Source organism: Sinohyriopsis cumingii, chromosome 6 (genome assembly GCF_028554795.1).
Source record: "Sinohyriopsis cumingii isolate HCF-2022 chromosome 6, ASM2855479v2, whole genome shotgun sequence".
NCBI classification, from domain to species: domain Eukaryota; kingdom Metazoa; phylum Mollusca; class Bivalvia; order Unionida; family Unionidae; genus Sinohyriopsis; species Sinohyriopsis cumingii.
The window spans coordinates 97,013,017-97,032,754 of record NC_142966.1 but is presented as its reverse complement, the minus strand read 5'-3'; the positions used below and the strand labels follow the sequence as shown (position 1 = coordinate 97,032,754).

The following is a 19,738-nucleotide window of genomic DNA, read 5'->3' as shown; positions in this document are numbered from 1 at the left end:
ATGTTGCCAGTTACAAGTTTAGTTTTTAAAATGTGAATATATAGTAGTAGAAGATTTATGACAGTAAACCCATCCACAAAATAAACATGTATTAATAAATAAATTGTAAAATAAACAACACGAATACGTAGAATGTGTGACCGGTTTCGCTTTAATACTTCATCAGACTGAATTCAAACTGAATTCAATATCATTGCTTACGTCATTAAATATGTTGTTTCAAAGTGACAAATTAAATAAACAATATGACATAATAAATGTATAAATAGAAGATACACAAAAATTGATAAAAATTACAACATTTTGTTAAAGATGCATACATAAACTAGTATGGTCAAGATAGCTATATAATGCTATGATCATTGAAAGGTATCGGTAATTCTCGTCATTTTAAAACACTGATGAATATCATTTTTTTATGTTATAGATGTTATATTATCATTTTATGTTATAGATATTATATTATCATGTTATGTTATAGATGGTATATTATCATGTTATGTTATGGATGGGTATATTAATGATACCAAATAAAAAAGCACTTTGATACATTTAATAGTCGTGAACCACATGAAAATATTGTAACAATAAAATTAATGAAAGACAAAAAAATGCTCACTTAAAATAAAAAACGCATCTAATAAATCTAAAGGATAAAGTTATTTAAATATTTTTTGTTCGATGAAACTATTCATTTAAAACAATCTGTTGATCCCGCTAGTTCTACAACATAATTGTTTAATGAGAATACAATTTCAATTGTCTCCACTAAGTGGTATACTAGATATATGTCTCACACCAATACAGGAAGATATCATCGGACTTTTAAAGAAATTGACTAAATATTGTTAGAGAAAATTGGTTTAATATGCTGTCAGTTTATTTTTGTATCAAGTCAGAACAGTCCAAAACGTACGTATAATTGAAAATGATTTTCATAACATTAAATAATGTGCATGACACGTTAATTTAAGTAAGAAATAATAACACCAACTTCATATGGTAAACATATCAAACCAAATAATAAAAAATCTATTATTAAATAAAAGAGTATTGTCATATGTTCCAAAAGCGGTAATTAAACCTTCATAGAAAAGCATACAGATACTACTAACGATGTAAAGAGTGCTGTACGCTGATGAAATTTAATTGATATCGTAATTGAGGAAATGTAAAAGTGAGGAAAACAAACAAAAAATAGTTTCATGGAGTGAAGACAAAACTATTACAATAGAATAAATTTACAATCACAAGAGAAGTGAGTTTCTTCCTAATTTTGCATTCAGTAAATTGTATTATACCATATAACTCCATTATTTGATTTTCCAATAACAGAAACAGTAACGAATTTCAAAATGGCAGGTCAACTAGAAGATATTGATGTGGAATAAGCCATATAAGTGAATACACTTATAAAAGTAACACACAGTGAAAGAAAATGGACTTTAGTAATATGTCTTGACATTTCATCGTGATTCGTATGCAAAGAGAATATACGAAAGAAACAGAACGTAGATATCTCTTGCTTTAGAGAAAATCGTATTGATAAGATATTTAAACACACTCCCACACGCACACCATCAAATCATGTGGAACGTGATTTAAGTCCAATTTGATTTGGCATTCATCGAGTTTTAGCTCTTTTCTAAGAGATGTAGGTAATGTTTAAAATGGCCGTTCTATTTTTTTTGATCACTACAAATAGATAGACTTGCTATCATCAGATTCAAAAGTTTTGGTCCCTTTCCATGCCGAGGTCTTCCTCCACCTCCTCCTCTTTCAGTTGCTACTTTGTTATTGGATGGAGTATTAATTAATGGTGAATATGGTTATTATGGAAGGGTTGGAAATCTTGAAGGTCACTTTCTGTTGGGTTCAGCTAAAGAAGTTTAATACATTTATCTCAGATACTTTAACTCAGCCAACATGTCTTGTAACACACAAAGCATTCTGTGTTTACTCACTTTCCTGTCTAAAATAAGTCAAAGTTTTCTTCTTCTCTTCTTTTTCTTCTTTTTTGTTTCGTTTCTCCTCTTTTTGCTGGTTTTTGAAAAAACGCTTTTGCTTTTTTCTATTGTTGAAAACAATCCTCCAGTTTTTTCCTTTCGTCACTTTCACTTTCTGAAAGCACACACCAGTGGTAACAACGGAGAAGATGAAGTCAGTACTAACGTCGAATGCAAATATTATTGGGGAGACAGGAGGAAATAAGTGAAAGATAAATTGAAAATAACCTCTTTTCTAAGAAAATTACTGGTTACAGCTTCAATAACTGTTGTAGTCGTAATACTGTTATACCGATTATACGATATATTCGCATCAGGCGTGCCCCATAAATTGTCTCCATTGTTCCAGTTTCAGGTATGGTACTCAAAATTTTCCCCTAAGGTAACTCGTACGAACGCTGGTGACTAATACATGTATATTGACAGAAAGTCACGCGATCGCTCTACTCTGGTTGGAAGAGACACTCCAATGACAAAAGTTTGTAACGCGCATTTTGATTTGTGAAACTTTTCAATCCGTTTCAAACATATCCCACATTATTTATAGATGGCATTCTACTATGCTGCCACCTGTTCTCATAGCAACTCAAGCAGCATGTAAACAAATGTAAAGCCATCTACCATCTTTTCAATACTACATCATGTATGTGATGGTATTGTGGCCCGTTACTAGGATAACAGACACAGCAATATTAAAAAGAAGAATGTATTTGGAGAGGGAAGTGTCTTACACAAGTCCTACTCTAAGGACCCACTGTGCGACAAAGTTTGTGAAAAAGAACAGCGATGCGACACCACTCAAGTTTGCAGCGTTTGTTTAACAAACTCCGACGACTCTTTGCAGGGCCACTCAGACCTCTTCAAACAAGAGACACTAATCCTATTTGCTAATTCTTTTGTGTTTTACATTGTCTAGCCGTCGACTAGGTGGAAGTGAAACTGAGAAAGGATTTTCTTTCAGACGAAGGGTGGATTTTTGGGGTTCACACTTTGATCATTTGCACTGCATGAGTGTGTTATTAAACCTTATGTTAATGTGTTGACACAGCTTGTGTGTATTTGATTTTCAAGCACTTTAAATCTAAATGGTATGCGAAGCAATCAATGGAAATTATATTTCGGTTAATACCGCGAGTTTAATTTGTCCTGCATTTTAAAATATATTAAAACTAATGATGCCTTCAAAGTTGTCGTGCAATTATATTTACAAATATCTGTAACTCGGTTCTAAGACATAATTTCACGTTTGCTTTTGTCAAAATATCATCATTAATTAAATCAATTCAATCAACTTAATTTATTTCTGTAAATAATAGCGCATGCCACTTTTGCTCAAAACACTTTTTTCTAGTTATGTTTCAGAAGTTATTTTTTCGTTTGTAACTCTTCTTCTCTAGCTGAATCTAAATGGGATATTTAAAGAGTCAAATATCAAAACTAAAAAAATGATTGCTGACTTTGATTAAAACCTTTTATCTGTATTATTGGAAGAAATATAAAACGGATTCCATATATATATATATATATATATAGAGAGAGAGAGAGAGAGAGAGAGAGAGAGAGAGATTAAAACAAGTGTAATGTAGTCGTATTAATATGAATGGGCAGGGTTCTAACATATTTCGAATAAGTCTTATTCAATGTATCAAAGCGTGCCTTTTTATGTCCAGATATAACAAAAGAAACTGACAATGTATGAGTGTATACTTATTTATTCCTAAAAAACACGTGATTTTTCGATACAATAATGAAAATACAAACGAAAGCAATTGGTCACTTTCCTTACTAGTTTTCTACTTTCAGTGTTGAATATATTGTGCAACTAATATTGACAAGAAATTAAGACTTGACCAGACACGAATTCAGTTATTAATACAACTGAACTTTGCAGATTGATTTTCATATTTCCAGATATATTGTTGAATATAATCTAAGCTAATACAATATTATTTCCTTTTATAAATACAGCGAAATAAGTAAATAGTACTCAAAGGATAATATTATAAATGAAATAAAATACAAATTCGGTATATACGTATGGGCGTTTCCAATGATTTTGTGCCAAGACATATCTGTCTGCAATTAATGATCAGGGGTCAGATATTCGACATTGGTCTGCTTTTATTCAAAACATATGCACTTTACCGTTACAGCAGATATGAATGTTTTTCCAAAGATGTTCAAACTAAAACAGAACAAATCCGCAAGGAATTTGAAACATGGATATATGTATTACGCACTCTCTTTGATATAAAGTAATTGAAGATTCATATAGACAAAACCTTCTAAAAGTCCAATTATTAAAACAAACTTTAACAATCTTTGTTCATCATTTCCAAACACACACACACACACACACACACACACACACATATATATATATATATATATATATATATATATATATATATATATATATATATATATATATTATATACAGATGAAATCACTGTAAAGTATGATGATCACAAATTTCCCTCATTCTCCTGATTTCAGCTGTCTTTTCTTAAATAGATTCTAGGAAGCGTCGGTAGCAAGGCATTTGTGAGCAAAAACATATTGCTCCTGAAAAAATGAGTATATACAATAATTAAATACAGTAGATATAAATTCAGTATAACAATACTAATTGTAATAATTCTTGTCACCGTCGTCATATGCGTGCATGTAGTACAAGCAGGATTAGTTTTGATACCTGTACCCACAATAATAATAGTAATAATAATAATAATAATAATATCTGCATAGAAAAGATATATAACATTTTTTATCATTAACCTTAGAATTTGCACTGCTATTATATTAGTATCACAAAAGTAAACGGTTGAATCGTTATAACAAATTTCTTCATACTAGCATATTTCTATTCGACATTGTTTAATCGTTTTGAAATATCGCAAAGTCAAAATATAAAGAGATTCTTACAAAAGTTGGTAGCAGATTCCGACTTCTTGCTAACATATCTCCACTTGTCCGCAGGATGTGAATTTCTCCATCTCTACGAATTCTGTTTTTTTCATTCAGTAAGATGTACATCAGTCCGCACCTGTTCAATTCCCATCTGGGATATAACCAGTAGAACTTATTAGAGTTTATTAAACGCAACACAAAGTTTTCTTAAAGACTGTATCTGTAATTATTATTAATCGGTGTGATTTTCATCAAGGTTTATACCTTACAAGTAATTTCAATCTAAATTAATTTAAACATAATAACACATCTTCATAAACGTCAAGGTACGATTAGAGAGTCAAACAAGATAAACTCAAAATAGTTGAAATAACTAAAATTCTATCCAAAACAGAAAATTTAAATTCCAAAATATTTTTAAGAAACAAACGATATGTAATGAACAATGATCGATAGTGACTGGAATTTATTTGCGGTGGGCTCATTCAGTATGGAGCTTTGTTTGAATTATATTGTCGGATCTGTACGTATGCCAGCCTTCAACTCAGGACCACGTTGATCCTTTAATTAATAAAAAGTAATAATGAATATTGGTCTCGTTTTTCATTAGCTTTCAACTTATGGGGAATGAATATGTCAATACTATATGATGGTAAACATACAAGTTAGAGGCTATGTGATGGAAACATGGTAAGATCACCTTTGTAAAACTATGATATTACAACTATATGCACAAGTTAAAGACATACTTTCCGCCCTATGTATACTCAGCTAAAGTGAGCAGGAGGCTGAAACGTAATAAGTTAAACATTACTGAGGAAACAGGATATAGTATGGAGTCAAGTCCTTGAGGTCAATTAAACAAAGAAAAAGAACCACGAGCCCTTGTATTTGATGAACAGATGCGCTCATACGCTTGAATTGTATATTATATTATTGTTAGCATGTATGTGAGATGATTTATGCAAATGAGACGAAATCTATGTAAATGTATATATTACTTAGCTGAAACTCTGTATACAGACCTGGAGTAGAGGAGGACAGGATTTAATTCACTAGGACTTGGATGCCACTGGTCGGCGTCCTTAATTAATGACCAAATAGAGTTTGAATCTGAAGTTACCGCAAGCGATTCTTCATAGGTTTTCAGCGATAACACTGTCAGATTTTGAGATTCTCTCTGGATATAGAAAAAGAATATTTTATTTTTTTCTTTTCTTTTTCAAGTGCGATAGTTGAATATTCATTTTAAAATCGTCGCATATAATATGCAAGATATGAAGCACCATATGAAACGTTTCAAGATTATCCCCCTGAATAACTTTCCAGATTTAAAACCAAATTTAAAATACTTTGTTTCGATCACAGTTGACAAAAACAATGTGCAGAAAAATCACATCGACATAACATTACTTCGCATTTAAATGAACTCTTTTATATCCACCTCATTGATAATATACTATTTTATCGGTAATACTTTCGTCGTATTCACCATTATAAGGAACACACAAATTTGCACCTGAGTATATGATATCATTGTAATCATCCCTGTGCGATATTTAATCTTGTTATACATCTTTGCAGGATGTGGCATATTGTCGTTTCCCTTTCATTTCAAGAGTTTTACATTTCTTGTCGTATAAGTTTATGTATCTTTACGATAAAAATTGTATCATCCGGTAACGCTAAGGCCATAGGCTATTACAGACTTCACCTTCTCCTTTTAAAAGTAATACATTACGTCAATCAATATGTTCACCCACAAATGTCTTTATCAATGTAAGTTACTTGAATTTTGTCATTGTTTCTCTAATTGGTATGGCAAATGTCGTACCTTTTCGACGCTTTGGATATAAAATTGTTTTCTTTCAAAAACTCCAAGGTCCTCTTTTCCCTTACATGTTATTTTCAAGCCAGCAACAGTTATGGACTGGTTGACACCAGCGGAAAACAAGACATCTTTTGGCTAGGAATAGAAACATCATATCTTAGACACGCCTTTTCTAACCATGTAGACGGGACAGTTAATTCAACCGTTTTACGACATTCAGTTTTACCCTAATGTGCCACATACTATGTATTTTTCATTTCTCAAAAGTGTGACTCAATAACAGCTTTATCTACCTATCATATTTAATATATAGATATATAAAGAAAGAGGTACTAGAACCGGTTGTGTTTATAGTTCGCACATCCTACGTACCAAACTAGCTTTACTTATAGTCTTGCCGTTGATCGCGTTTGTCCACTACCTGACAAATAACCCCGATCCGAAGTTAATATGCATGTAGTACATGTTTCACTGTAAAAAGATGACAACCTTTATATTATAGAATGCAGATATAATATTTTTCGTAAATCCATATTGTTATCATGCCGTATTTCTAAATTATAAATTAATGATAATAGACATAGGTTCGGTTTAAATATTTCTGATGAACTCTCACTACAATGCAGAGTGGTATCGACAATGGTACCAAGACTTGGAATATTCACACAATCTCACGAATAGAACATATTGGTAAGTCTTATACATCCTATGAATCAGATGGCTTATTAAGAAAGTCTTGAAATCATCGAAGAAGTGTTAAATTAGCAGAAGTTGAAAACGCGTGTCAGGTAAGTGAAATGCAGAATTGCTATTAACAATGCATATATCATTCATTTTACCTAATTCCTCTAAAATACTGAGGGACAATTTACAATGTTGCATTTTCACCCTTTTGAAACGAATTCAGACATTATCTGCAATTTAATGATTCGATTTTAAACTGGTTTTCTGACAAGCAGACAATATTACGAAAATGTCTTCAAACAACTTCTAACCCATCATCTCATTATTTTTAGTATGCCTATCGTCACATAACTGACTGATATCTTATTTTCAAAAAAGAAAAAAATTGGATATTTTTTTTTGTGTATTACGTGCACGCATTGTGTATTTATATCTGTACTTACACTAACGCTATCTACAGTGATCAAATATTTGATGTTGTTGTGTCGAATGGTAGCTAGCAGTCGTTCGTCTCCGACACATTTCACTGCAATGTAGGCATCTCTTCCAGACAGATTCTGAAAACATTATTTTTTTAAAGATAAATATTCATTAATTATAGGTCACTGATTTGTGTCGGAAAACCCGAACGTGTTTTTCTGGAAAATACAGCACGACCTTATGGAGTGAAGTATTTTGCAGAAAAACACAAGTTCATATTTTCCCATACAAATGCAGCAACCTTTTTATTGCACGCTAATTTTGTTTAACTTCCTAAGGCTATATAACATAAGACATTACAAGAAACAATGTAACTGAATTTATACTTTATTCCAAAACAAATTCACAACCGTAGATTTATCAATACACAATAACATTATTTATTCTCACATAGCTCCGTCCAGCGACCTTTAAACTTAGTCGCGCGCTATACATCAGTTTAAAAAATAATTGTCCTTTTGGTCTACTTAAAATTTAAATTTAGAGTCATATTGTGAGTGAATGGGCATGGATGTTGTTTCTATGTTGATCCAACTCAATTCAGCTTTTCTGATTATGAGGGACTGGATTATTTGGCCAATTCAGTGAAATAAGGTGAATGGATTTCCGCTGTAAATGGAGGCGACTTTAAATTCCGGCACAGCTTCTGTGTGTGTCAGGTTTTGCAGGACATGTCGGTCGGATTTGAAGAACTAACTAAGTAAGCACAATCTGAAGAAATTCAAGATAATTAAATGTAAGTATATTTATTACCATTCTTGTTACCAGATGCCCTGTCACTTGCAACTGACTGTCAGAGGGACCCCAACTATGACCTGTATCATACAGTGTGTCAGCTATCGCTAGCCTCACAGGGGAAACTTAAAAAGCAGCTGTCGTGTGACATTACATTTATTCAGCATTAATAAAACGTTTTCGTCGTCTTGGATTATTGGCTTTCAGGTTTTTAGTTTCCTACCAAAACCTTCAGTCGCATTTTTTTTTCTCGAATCTAGTATTTTGATAGACATAAAATGGTACGTCTTTGATAGATATGCCCTTGGCCTCAATAAGCTTTTCTATGCTATATTGGCTTAGACCCTACATAGCAATCGCCATAGTCTTAACAATTCTATTTGCGGAAAGGTATGAATATTCTCCTAAATAGCTTTTTATATGATCAGACCGCTATTTTCAATTGCTGCGTCTCTCATGTTTGTTGTTGATATTGCGAATATCACGTTCATTCTTTTCCTTCGTTGAAAGTTCATTCAACAAAAAAATTAAATGAACTAAAAAAGCGTCTTCTACACGAGTGTAATGATTTGATTCGAAAGTAGTTCTTCATACACTATGTGCGTGCAATTTGAAGATATTCAGTATCATAAAGTACTGCATGATTCTGAAAATGTAAAGTTAACGGAGACAAAAATGAGCATATAATAATGCAGTATAATATCCATCTTGAACCATCGATATGATAGGGGAAATGTCTGACTTCAGAGATACATTTTCAACTTTACTAAATCTCTGCAAATGGCATGATTTATTTATAACATTGTAATAATTTGAATTCAAAAATTATCGGAAGGAAAGGTTTGTGTGTCAAAAATACGTATGGCATCTGGGTCTTTATATACCGTGACAGTTGTTACTGTAAAGAACAAGGGAATATTCAGTCTGAAAGTCACAAAATGAATAAGCTAAAGAAGGTCAAGACCTCTCCTAATCCTACGACAAATAGTCTCTCTAGGCAATTAGATAACATTGCAGAAAGTACATCATCAATAAAATCTTAACAAATCCGATTCACGAAGAAATCTTTACAACAAAATAAATCTTTTACCGGCAGCCATATGTTCTCAGACTGAAAACTTTCAGCATTCGAGTAGACCGGCACATTGCTTTCGTCGCGTCCTAGGCCTGCTTGCGCCAGAATCTGAAACAAATTAAAGGAGCTATTCCGCTGATGACATCTCCTACAAATACTGACAGTTACATCTCTGCATCCATTATCTAATGATAATGAGAGACATTTTCATTATTGTATTTATATGAAACAGTGTTTGGAACCATTTGATTTAATTCTTTTGAAAGAAACACTTTTTAAATATAAATGAAATGTCGCGAATTATATTTATATATAGAGAAAATATAACCTTCAAAGTGTACTTCTATCACATTTCATTTATCATATATTCCATCGTGCAATAAGCAAACATCAAACCAGATTTGATGCAATGCGCTTTTGGTAATTTCATAGATGTTTTTCAGGAAAAGCTTCTTCTATATTCACCGAATCATGTATATGTGGCATTGTATGTTTTTGCACAACGGTATAGCTACATCAATATGTGATTTTATCCATAAACATCAGGTAATAGTTATAGTTACATACGTATATGTCAAATATTTTTTTCTTATGTATCCAAACATAATTCAGGAATGACATACGATAATAGGTTTCAGTAATTGACCTTAGAAAACAAACATTAATCTACAAGTTTAATCCTCGAAAATTTGAACGAAAGACAAAATCATCGGATATTTTCTTGTTACAGCTTTACACGCCGCTAATATTGTGTTTCATTTAGACTTTACTACGGTCTCATATTTATAGCACATTCAAAGTAAAAGAATGCTAAAATACATCCACGAGACGGGAATCTCTTTTGCATAAATGCACAAGGCATTTATAACATTTACCGTCCCTTGCAGTTTATAGTTTCTCACAGACAAATTGATTTATATTCGCATTTATGAATATATTGTGCACATTCACTATGAATCGACCTAGTAAAAATATAAAATCATAGTAAAGTTTATATATATATGTGCTTATACATTAGTTTGGTCCAACACTGCACAAATGACATAATTTGCCTGAAGAGTTAATATGTTTCCTTTACTGGAAGCTGCTTACTGAAGGTCGCGCTTCAAATATATTCTCTCAACCTTTGAAGACCACATATAAAGTAAAGTATCTATATCAATCTTATAAGATTCCTGTATGAACATTTACGAAGAATCTTGGAAATTTTCAACACATTTCATGAGCGATCCTCCGAGGATCTCTGTTCATGGCATGACAATTCTTGAAAGGGAACGTTTAATACTACTTGCATTGTATTGTCTTTGCAAACGGGTCAGTCCGGAATTTTCGTCTTTCTCCATTAAATGTCTGAGTACATCTGGAAACTGCTTTTTAAGTACAGGCATTGTTCCAAATCCGAGAGCTTCTGCGACAACATCATGCAGGAACATAAACTGCTTCTAAGGAGGCATATAATAATAATAATAATAATAATAATAATAATAATAATAATGATGATGATTTTTAAAAAAAGTAGAAACTCAATTGGTCTACAGCTACAATAAAATATAATCAAGGCTTTACAAAGGAGCACAAACATACAATAATTATTAGTGAAATTTTATAAAACATTACAGGTGGGTACATGAGATAAGAATGTCTTAAAGACTTGTAATACTCAATTACGCAAAATTATACAAATGATTTTACTTTTTTATGTTAACGAAGAAGCGATATAAAAGCTTACATTAGACAACCGACTTTTTGTGGCATGGATTTCCATTTTCTGCTTCTAAAACAAAGAGCAAAACTCTTTCTTCAACTCTGAATTTGGTTTAGTTAAATATAAATTGCTGCTTAAAATGGATGATATTTCATTCAGGTTTATCTTTTCGACCAACTTAAAGTTATATTTAAGATAATCAGGAGTCAATCTACAGAAGGATTGACAGACTAATGAAACCTTTTGATACTGAATAGTCTGCTAAAATGGAAGCCGCTTAAAGATTTTTAAAAAGATTCGTTTATGGTGTAACTTACTCACAATCAAAAATAACTCTAGCTGCACATCTTAAAATTTCAGTAATCTTTCCTATTTTCTGAATAATCATTATCTCAGATTGAACAACAACTATAGTCAGACGTAGCATCATATATGAAATAAAGAATATCATTCTCTGTTCATTTTTAATGACCATATAAACTTGCATTTTCCAGCAGAAACAATACTTTCTCATAATATAAACTAATTTATCATGTTCAGACTGTTGTATATCCATTCATTTTAGCATTGCATTGAACTCATTATTCTCAGCTTTGCTTTTGCTCTGCTACATATGATCATGGCTTTTGGGTTGGTGGCATTTATCGTCATACCACCGTTCTCACACTAGTTATTTCCTTTTACTAAATCATGATTCATTTAGTTTAAACGCATGGCCAGTTGATTGAAAGTTATATAACGTCGTGTCATATGTGATAATATTGGTGGTGGAAGACTCAGTGTGATCTGGTAAACCATAGGTGTACAGCACAAAGAGTAATCGTCCAGGAACTGATACTCATGGCACACCTAAATTATTAATTGTCTTATCTGAAATATTGTCTCAAATTTTCTTTTCTGACAGTTTATTTAAAATAAGCTTTGTGCCTACCATCAATATAGATTGGAAAAAAAATTGCACTTTCATGGCTAACTTGATATATTAATGTTTCCAGCTGGATTTTGTGATTTACAAGGTGAAATGTCTTTATAAGGTCTGAATACACCACAAGAATGCATATAGGTAACTAAGTAATTAGACAAGCTATTTACATATTTCGTTCAGATGTTTGATTTGCTAATAGGACAAACGGAAGATAGCAATATGAAACATCTGGCATCTGCAGTGTGTCAGAATTGTTCCATATGATGTAAAAATGGTATGAAGAATAATCCGTCTCTAATTGTTCAAAAGTTTCTAAAATAAAGTTTGAAAACCTTTTTTTTTCTTCTTCAAATTAACATGTTTCTATTTAAAGTAACCCTGTTCATAGCTAAACATATTCATGTATTCCAGCCAACAAGTTAATTTGTTTGCTTTAAACTCTGGAGTCATGCGGCTCATGATGTAGGTGCATATATATGAGATTTTGCGGACGAAACATTCATCATATTACAGGTATTAAATCGCTTACTGCTATAGCAAAAACAAGAATGGGATAACATATAAGTGTTACCGCAGATTGGACCATGTTTGCCCTCTGTTCTCGCAAATTCACGACACTTCTCATGATGGCCACTTCTCCTTTTTCACATGCTTCGTCGTAGATGATATCCAACGCAATGAACGTCCCAGTTCTTCCAACACCATCGCTTAATATGGATTACATTGTTTTTAGATAAATCTGTCTATAAAATATTTTATGCTTTCTGAGAACCACATCTCCTTTCTACGAAATCTGTTTCACTCATTTAGCTATTTGCAACACTTTTTCCCGGTATTCTTTTCATTCTTTCAGCAGAGAAGCGATGGAGATTATCATAATATTTGAGTTATTAGCAAGAGGTGGAACAGAAGCGAGAATATATGTGCAATTAAAGGTAGGGTAAAACATTAGTATTTTGACATTTCTCACCAATGGCACCACGTATGCATATTGAAATTTCTACGATGTTAAAATTGAAGTAGAAACGTGTAAGATATTTTATCATGTTCATAAATGTTTGAAAATATAGTCAGATTTATGAGTAACACGAAATATAGCTTTAAGAGAAAATCTCAGTATTCCTAAATATCCAATAAAGTGTGTTTTGAAACATACAAATAACTAGCAACAACTCAAGCTTTATGCTCTTTGGTTTAGTTCTAATTCAATCATTTCAAGCACTGTTACAATAATATTTACCTGCAGTGCACAACGATATGACCCTTGCCATATGTGTTGTGTTTCCGGACAGCTTTCCAAAATTTCACAAGTGACCAGGTCGTGCTCGGCACATCTTCATCTGGCCAGGCATTGTAATGAAACTGGGTGACCTTCCTTGATTTCTCACCCTAACAATAAAGAAACTGAATTAATCTTGCTGCTTTAGCGTTTATTTCGTTTTCTTGTCTTGAATTTCATCGCTGTAAAATTGAAGTTGTACTTTTAAAAATGTCTTTAACTTTGAATTCAGATATATTCATCCATTCTGGTAGAGGATGCTAAGAATCCGTATTTTCTTTTCTGTATCTGAAGGTTTAGTAGCTTCTTCCTTTCACGATACTATGAATTAACTAGTTTCAATTCTTCGTAGCTGCAATTCAAGTTTCGCACTCTGAATACTCTTTGCCAAAAGCCATTTGTCAAGCATATTTAACGGATGGTGTAGCAAATTTTTTAACTCCTACTGTGACTTGTCAGTTTTAAAATGTTTCTACTTTTTGGCGTGTGTAAATGGAACAATCCGTGGGTATTTTCGATAAATTGGCGGCCGGCCCATTAGTAGTAACATTTTGCAAATACGGCACCATATTTTTATTTCTTACAAACAAACCAAAGGCAAAACAAAGAGGTGAAAAGACACGATACATCTCATGCTGTCTTGTCATCGTAACATAGCCATTTCATCATGTCAACAGAGAAATTTTAAGAATTTGACACAGAATGGACTATCATTTCAAAGTTTTAAATGGCTGTATAAAAGTATAAATGTCTGACATAAAATGAGTGATTATTATGCATGCAAGACAAAGTCAGACATGACTGATATTACTTCTTTATGAGAAATACGTAAATACAGTTCCAAGTTACCGTTAAATGCTAACGAATGCTTTTGATTTGTCTTCTTTAATAAAATGGAACGCAGAAAATATCATGGCTTTATGCTTCACGAGAATAGATGCGCTTCTCTCGTAAAGCCATTCCTATAAAAGTCTGGTTTAATGCATTTCCCTCAAGACATATGATTATTTTGTATAGTATTGAACAAAGCTGTATTATGTTACTTCATCAGGACACGTGCACAATATTTACCACAGTTATTTGCAAGTCTCTTTTGATAAAATCGTGAAAAGAGTCATTTCGTAGAATTTTAACAGTCACGTTTCCGTACATATGTTCATCCTCATCAGGCCAGTACTGGATACACTTTTCCTAAAAAAAAAGAGATGTTCACTCTTGTATTGTTTGTACATAACTTCCATAAATATTGTTTGATATAATGATTAGTGCTCAATTGTTCATTATCTTCTGCAAAATACGAAATAAGTTAGATCTGATAACGTTGTACACGTAAGCCATGAGAACTTACATTTCACGTTCTGAGGGCATATGTGTAGTTTTTAAATTTTGGCTCCGTTTTCGTAAATTGGCTATACCATAGAAATCAGACACTAAATATGTAAATACCATTTCATATTAGCGCAAGAAAACGACAAATAAGAGTGTTGGCTGAATTCCAAAAAATAAATGCTAAGCATAAAATATGCCAATATAAATCAAAATATTTTGCGCCCCATGCCTAAAATCGTGATTCTTTTAATACGTGTAGGTACGTCCGCACTGGAGTTTCTTAATTAGTCGATTCGGTTAATACTAGCGTATGTGAATTGAAATTATATCCCAAATATACCTTAAAGTTTAATTGCAGGTCCAAAATTATAGAAACTTTCGAATGCATTTAACCATATGCTAAGGCACAATAGTCTGAACTGATATACCGAACAGGACTGATGTATTACAATAAACAAATCCAGAATGTCTTTGAATAAAGTGAGGAAAAATTGAACTGGTGTCACAGTTTCAAAATTTAATCAGCACTCTGGAATTCAATTCTGATTAATTTTAAAATAAAATAACCCTTCTAATATTGTATCTGAACACAACAGTAAATGAATCTACAGGCTGATCGTAAGTTAGGAATGAATAATTGTGTGTGCCACAACCTTGTATAAAAACAAGAATCGGTAACAAGACCAGAATGTGTGCCACAAGATATCTTCCAGAACCTTCTAAGTTTATAAATAAGGATATATATTGAACACAAATACCATTAAACACCGGTAAATGTTTGAATAAAAAGGTCCTCATCATATTCTGCAGAGTAAGACCTGAAACAAATTTTCTATGCGATTTTAATGTCTCGAACTAATCAGATACACCATAAGAATCTAACAGTTTTACACAGTATTGTTAGAGGTATAGGTAAATAATCGATGTCATGAAATTCTGATAATCGATTCCTAAATTATGTTCTACTTCTAATATCTGCTCATGTTTTATAAAGTTAATTTACTTCGGTTGGTTTTTCTCTATTTGATCTCCATCAGAGACTTCGATATCAAAATGTTTTTAGGCCAAATTTAGGTGTATTTATTTGTGATTATACAAGTACCAACATCAAGAACAATATTGGCTATGCTACATATAAGTTGGGAAGACCTGTTGACTTTATTCCATTAGTGCCAGGAAGTTGTCCTGCTAGTGTTGTCCTGCTAGTGTTTTTATTGCTATTCTCCTTGTTTAATAACGCACGTTGTTTTTAATTATATGTACACGATAAAAATTGCTCCAGATTTAGCATCTCAGATTCCAGTTAATATGAGCATCGTAATGTTTTCCGCATCACTTGTTCTCCTAAAAGTTGAAGAACGAACATGGGTCAGAACAATAAGCCACTTTCGACATTAAAATATGTATACATAATTAGACATAATTTCTGTGTCTAAATTCGAATATGTATAATTATCATACAGTAAGTCCTGCACCCACATACTCCTAAAACGTGCTCTCTACCGTTTAAATGTTATTGGCAACCCAACCCCAGAGACATGTAAGAAATTAAAAGAAATGCTAATTTCTATCAATTACAAATTTGACTAAAGTTTGACCAACCTTTTCACTTTCACTAAGATTTGTCAACATGATTATGCACTCGGTTTTTTCTTGCCATACCATCCACCAGAAGTCATTCAATGTTTTGTTTGTTGGACCTGTGAATGAAATTAACAGAGATTAATTTATTTATATTATACATGGTGTGCGGACTTTATATTTCTCGTAACGTGTGCAGAATTGGTCAAATCCAATAATTTTATGGAGATAATGTACTGTTGTTGTTTTCTTAACATGGAGAACAGATTCCAATGACCAAAACTAGCATTCAAAAAGTAAACAAATACACGCCTATGTTCTTAACTTGACTATATTACTAATTTCATTCAAAACACCGCACAGTATTTTAATCACTGGTACGCATGTTTTGTTTACCTTATTTTACATCATATTGTTGTTTCTGAGATCATGAGGGGTTATTGTCTATGTTTAATATGAAAATCTGATATTATGTAATTAATGGAACTAATTGAAATGCCATAAGATGCTAACGTTTTAATATGTTTTGGGATATTATGCACGTATTCACAGCATACACCGCTAGCATTACATGACGTCACGATGTCCTTTGCGACATCATCTGGCTTTATTATACGTGTTTACCATTCAAATATAATATTTAATTGACGTAAATGACAGATGTGATGCGATGATAAATTATTACGTATTTCGGCCCTTTTAAAGGATATCACTCCGTCTAGTAAATCATACACACTAATTAAACATGCATTGGAAGCAGACTATATACTGGCAGGACTAAAACATAACCTTGTTTCTAATTCCAGTAATTCATTCAAAAATTAAAACGCTAAGCTATCTCATTGGAAGAGTTATCTATTCAACCTTAACGGAAACAATATAATAGTGTGGCTTCAGTCGTGCTAATACGACGTTTCCATAACAAATCTCTAAATAATATTCATCACAACACGAGCATATTCCAAACTACTCTCCATTAATTATTTCTAGTGTCTCTTACCATACGCTATTAATGGTTGCAATTGTTTAACATTGATTCCACATATCTCACTCGAGAGTGTACATACCTTGTGCAGCAATGTAGTACTTCCGGCCCTCAAAACCCTGGGAGAAAAGTAACGTATTTATCAAATATAAACCATTGTCGTGATCTTTTATGTCTGGATTTAATATTTGCGGCATTTTTAATTTAAAATCCTTTTCTTGCCTTCATTTCGACGTATAAACAAGTGCTGAATTTACATCATTCTAACGTGTCCACATGTTACATCCCAGAAGAAAGTAATGACCTACTTAGATAACCTTCTAGAATATGACGTTCAACAAGTCTACCGCATCCAACGCAGTGACGAAATTAACTTTCCTAACAGGTGCTTTTAACACAATTTGAAAAGAAAATCTATTTTCAAGAAACCTTGAAAGGGATTTGCCTTTGATTAAAATGTTAGCTCTTGACTGCTGAAAGCTTCTTTTCATTTCTAAACCAGTGATAATCTTGATGAATGATTTCAATTATATTTTAATTAGGCCTTATCTTTCACATGAAAATAGCGCCAGTGATTAAAATTGCACACTGAAATAAGTTCTTTGACATAATATCATGATAACTGTTATCATAATAATTATCATCTTCTCCTACTGCTGCTGATTGTGATTATTATTATTATTATTATTATTATTATTAGCATTAGTAGTAGTAGTAGTAGTAGTAGTAGCAGAAAAGACCTAAAAGCGTTTCGTTTACCACTAGATGACTGGCGTTTATATAGCCAAAATCGTTATCCGTCTCCGAGTCCTGGTTTGAATGTCTTTTCAGCACTATCCGGTTGAAGCCATCTGGAAAATATTATCTTTTTTAAAACGATTTCAGTTTGCTTTATATTTGCACAGAATTGAAGTTAAAAGAGGACAAGCTGGCAGAATATTATTACAAAGATAAAGTTATAAACACACAGATAATTCTCCTCACACAAAATATTCTGTATATTTTGATCGTCTGTGCATCATTTTACTACCACGATGACAAATATATTTTTTTGGAGAATTATAAAAGTCTTGTAAACTATGACATCTGTAAGAAATGTTTGTTAACAAGAAAAATTTTCTTAAAAAAAACACTATTTTAAAGTACCTTTGAATTATATAGAGTATACAAATATACTGCTGACTGTGAATTAAGTTTCTTACATGGATACATTGATTTGAATCGGTCATTTGAAGGATTGGCCAGGGCTGTGTTCTGTGTCTTGGTCAAGCCTTTGGCGAGTTCCTGTCATAAATAAACACTTTTAGCAAGTTGAACTCAAATCTTTATTAAATATTCAATTATTTCGTCATCTGTGATATGGCGTACGATTCATATCTTCAAACTCCCGTTCCAAATTGCACAACAAAACTATGTATCACATAATCTAGATTTATCTAAATACAATTTGTCTAAGTCAAAGATTATGTCAATAGGATTAAGATATTTAATAATAATTTTTGTGCTTTGGAAGAACTTCCTTTTCAATATTTGTCTGTTAAAATTATATTATCAGATTGTGTTTAATATAAGATGAAGTTGTGGCAGAAGTTTTCAATTCCGTTGCAGTTTTCAGTTCTTGGTTACTTTTGGATGGACAAATTTCAACTTTTATAAGTGTCATTATGTTACTATCTCTTTTCCGCTGTATCATTTAGTGGAATATTTCAACATAAACAACACAAAACCGTGTATGTGTTTGAAATCAGAGATAATGAACATGATTAATATCGCAAGGAATACGTCTTAGCCTGACGTAGTCGAGAAATTATTACACTTTATGAAATTCATTATTTTCATTGGTTATGGAGAAAACAAAAGGTTTTGTTTGTTTTGTTGATTGTGTACTATCGATGGAGGTCCTGGTCGTGTATCGAGCATAACTGTAAGATCTATTTATCACATGTAAAATAACGTAATAGAAATTACGTGAATGTGTGACTCTGAAGTAAATTTGGATGCCTCTTCGACATAATGTCTTTGCATAATTTGTCGTTCTTACACTGAATTTGTACAAGTGAAACAAAAACAAATTAAATTAACTTAATTAAATACATTTGCCAATAACCTTAGTTAATTAATCCCTGGTTTACATTCAATCAACGATTTTACTCACTTGGAACTCCAATTCCCATTTGACCTTGTTTGCTTTCTTCTTCACAACGTGATCCCAA

General features: G+C 32.3%; 2 protein-coding genes and 1 long non-coding RNA gene across 3 annotated transcripts; all 3 read right to left on the bottom strand.

The window, feature by feature from the left end:
• Positions 1-4,468: 4,468 nt before the first annotated feature.
• Positions 4,469-6,510, bottom strand: LOC149797499 (uncharacterized). Its single transcript, XM_089960767.1, has 4 exons — positions 6,436-6,510; positions 5,942-6,096; positions 4,932-5,067; positions 4,469-4,571 (listed from the first exon to the last, which is right to left on the bottom strand). Exons 1-4 carry the CDS (start codon positions 6,508-6,510, stop codon positions 4,524-4,526), a joined length of 414 nt encoding a protein of 137 aa, XP_089816893.1. The 3' UTR covers positions 4,469-4,523.
• Positions 6,511-6,750: 240 nt separating this feature from the next.
• On the bottom strand, positions 6,751-9,829 carry LOC149797498 (uncharacterized). Its single transcript, XR_016421528.1, has 3 exons — positions 9,737-9,829; positions 7,875-7,988; positions 6,751-6,882 (listed from the first exon to the last, which is right to left on the bottom strand). It is a non-coding gene; the product is annotated as an uncharacterized LOC149797498 (long non-coding RNA).
• Positions 9,830-10,968: 1,139 nt separating this feature from the next.
• On the bottom strand, positions 10,969-17,728 carry LOC149797497 (receptor-type tyrosine-protein phosphatase alpha-like). Its single transcript, XM_089960766.1, has 6 exons — positions 17,608-17,728; positions 16,562-16,659; positions 14,702-14,821; positions 13,592-13,740; positions 12,923-13,058; positions 10,969-11,163 (listed from the first exon to the last, which is right to left on the bottom strand). The coding sequence occupies exons 1-6, from the start codon at positions 17,720-17,722 to the stop codon at positions 10,969-10,971; spliced, it is 813 nt and encodes a 270-aa protein (XP_089816892.1). The 5' UTR covers positions 17,723-17,728.
• Positions 17,729-19,738: the final 2,010 nt, after the last annotated feature.

Excerpts from the sequence above, each read along its gene's own strand:
- LOC149797499 (XM_089960767.1), bottom strand. The coding sequence starts at position 6,510 with ATGCCACATCCTGCAAAGATGTATAACAAGATTAAATATCGCACAGGG. Across the intron at positions 6,097-6,435 it reads CAATGATATCATATACTCAG|AGAGAATCTCAAAATCTGAC; the intron begins GTGCAAATTTGT and ends TTCTATATCCAG. Across the intron at positions 5,068-5,941 it reads CCTGTCCTCCTCTACTCCAG|ATGGGAATTGAACAGGTGCG; the intron begins GTCTGTATACAG and ends GTTATATCCCAG.
- LOC149797497 (XM_089960766.1), bottom strand. The coding sequence starts at position 17,722 with ATGCCGCAAATATTAAATCCAGACATAAAAGATCACGACAATGGTTTA. Across the intron at positions 13,059-13,591 it reads CATATCGTTGTGCACTGCAG|CGATGGTGTTGGAAGAACTG; the intron begins GTAAATATTATT and ends ATCCATATTAAG. Across the intron at positions 11,164-12,922 it reads CAAACATGGTCCAATCTGCG|AAGCAGTTTATGTTCCTGCA; the intron begins GTAACACTTATA and ends ATGCCTCCTTAG.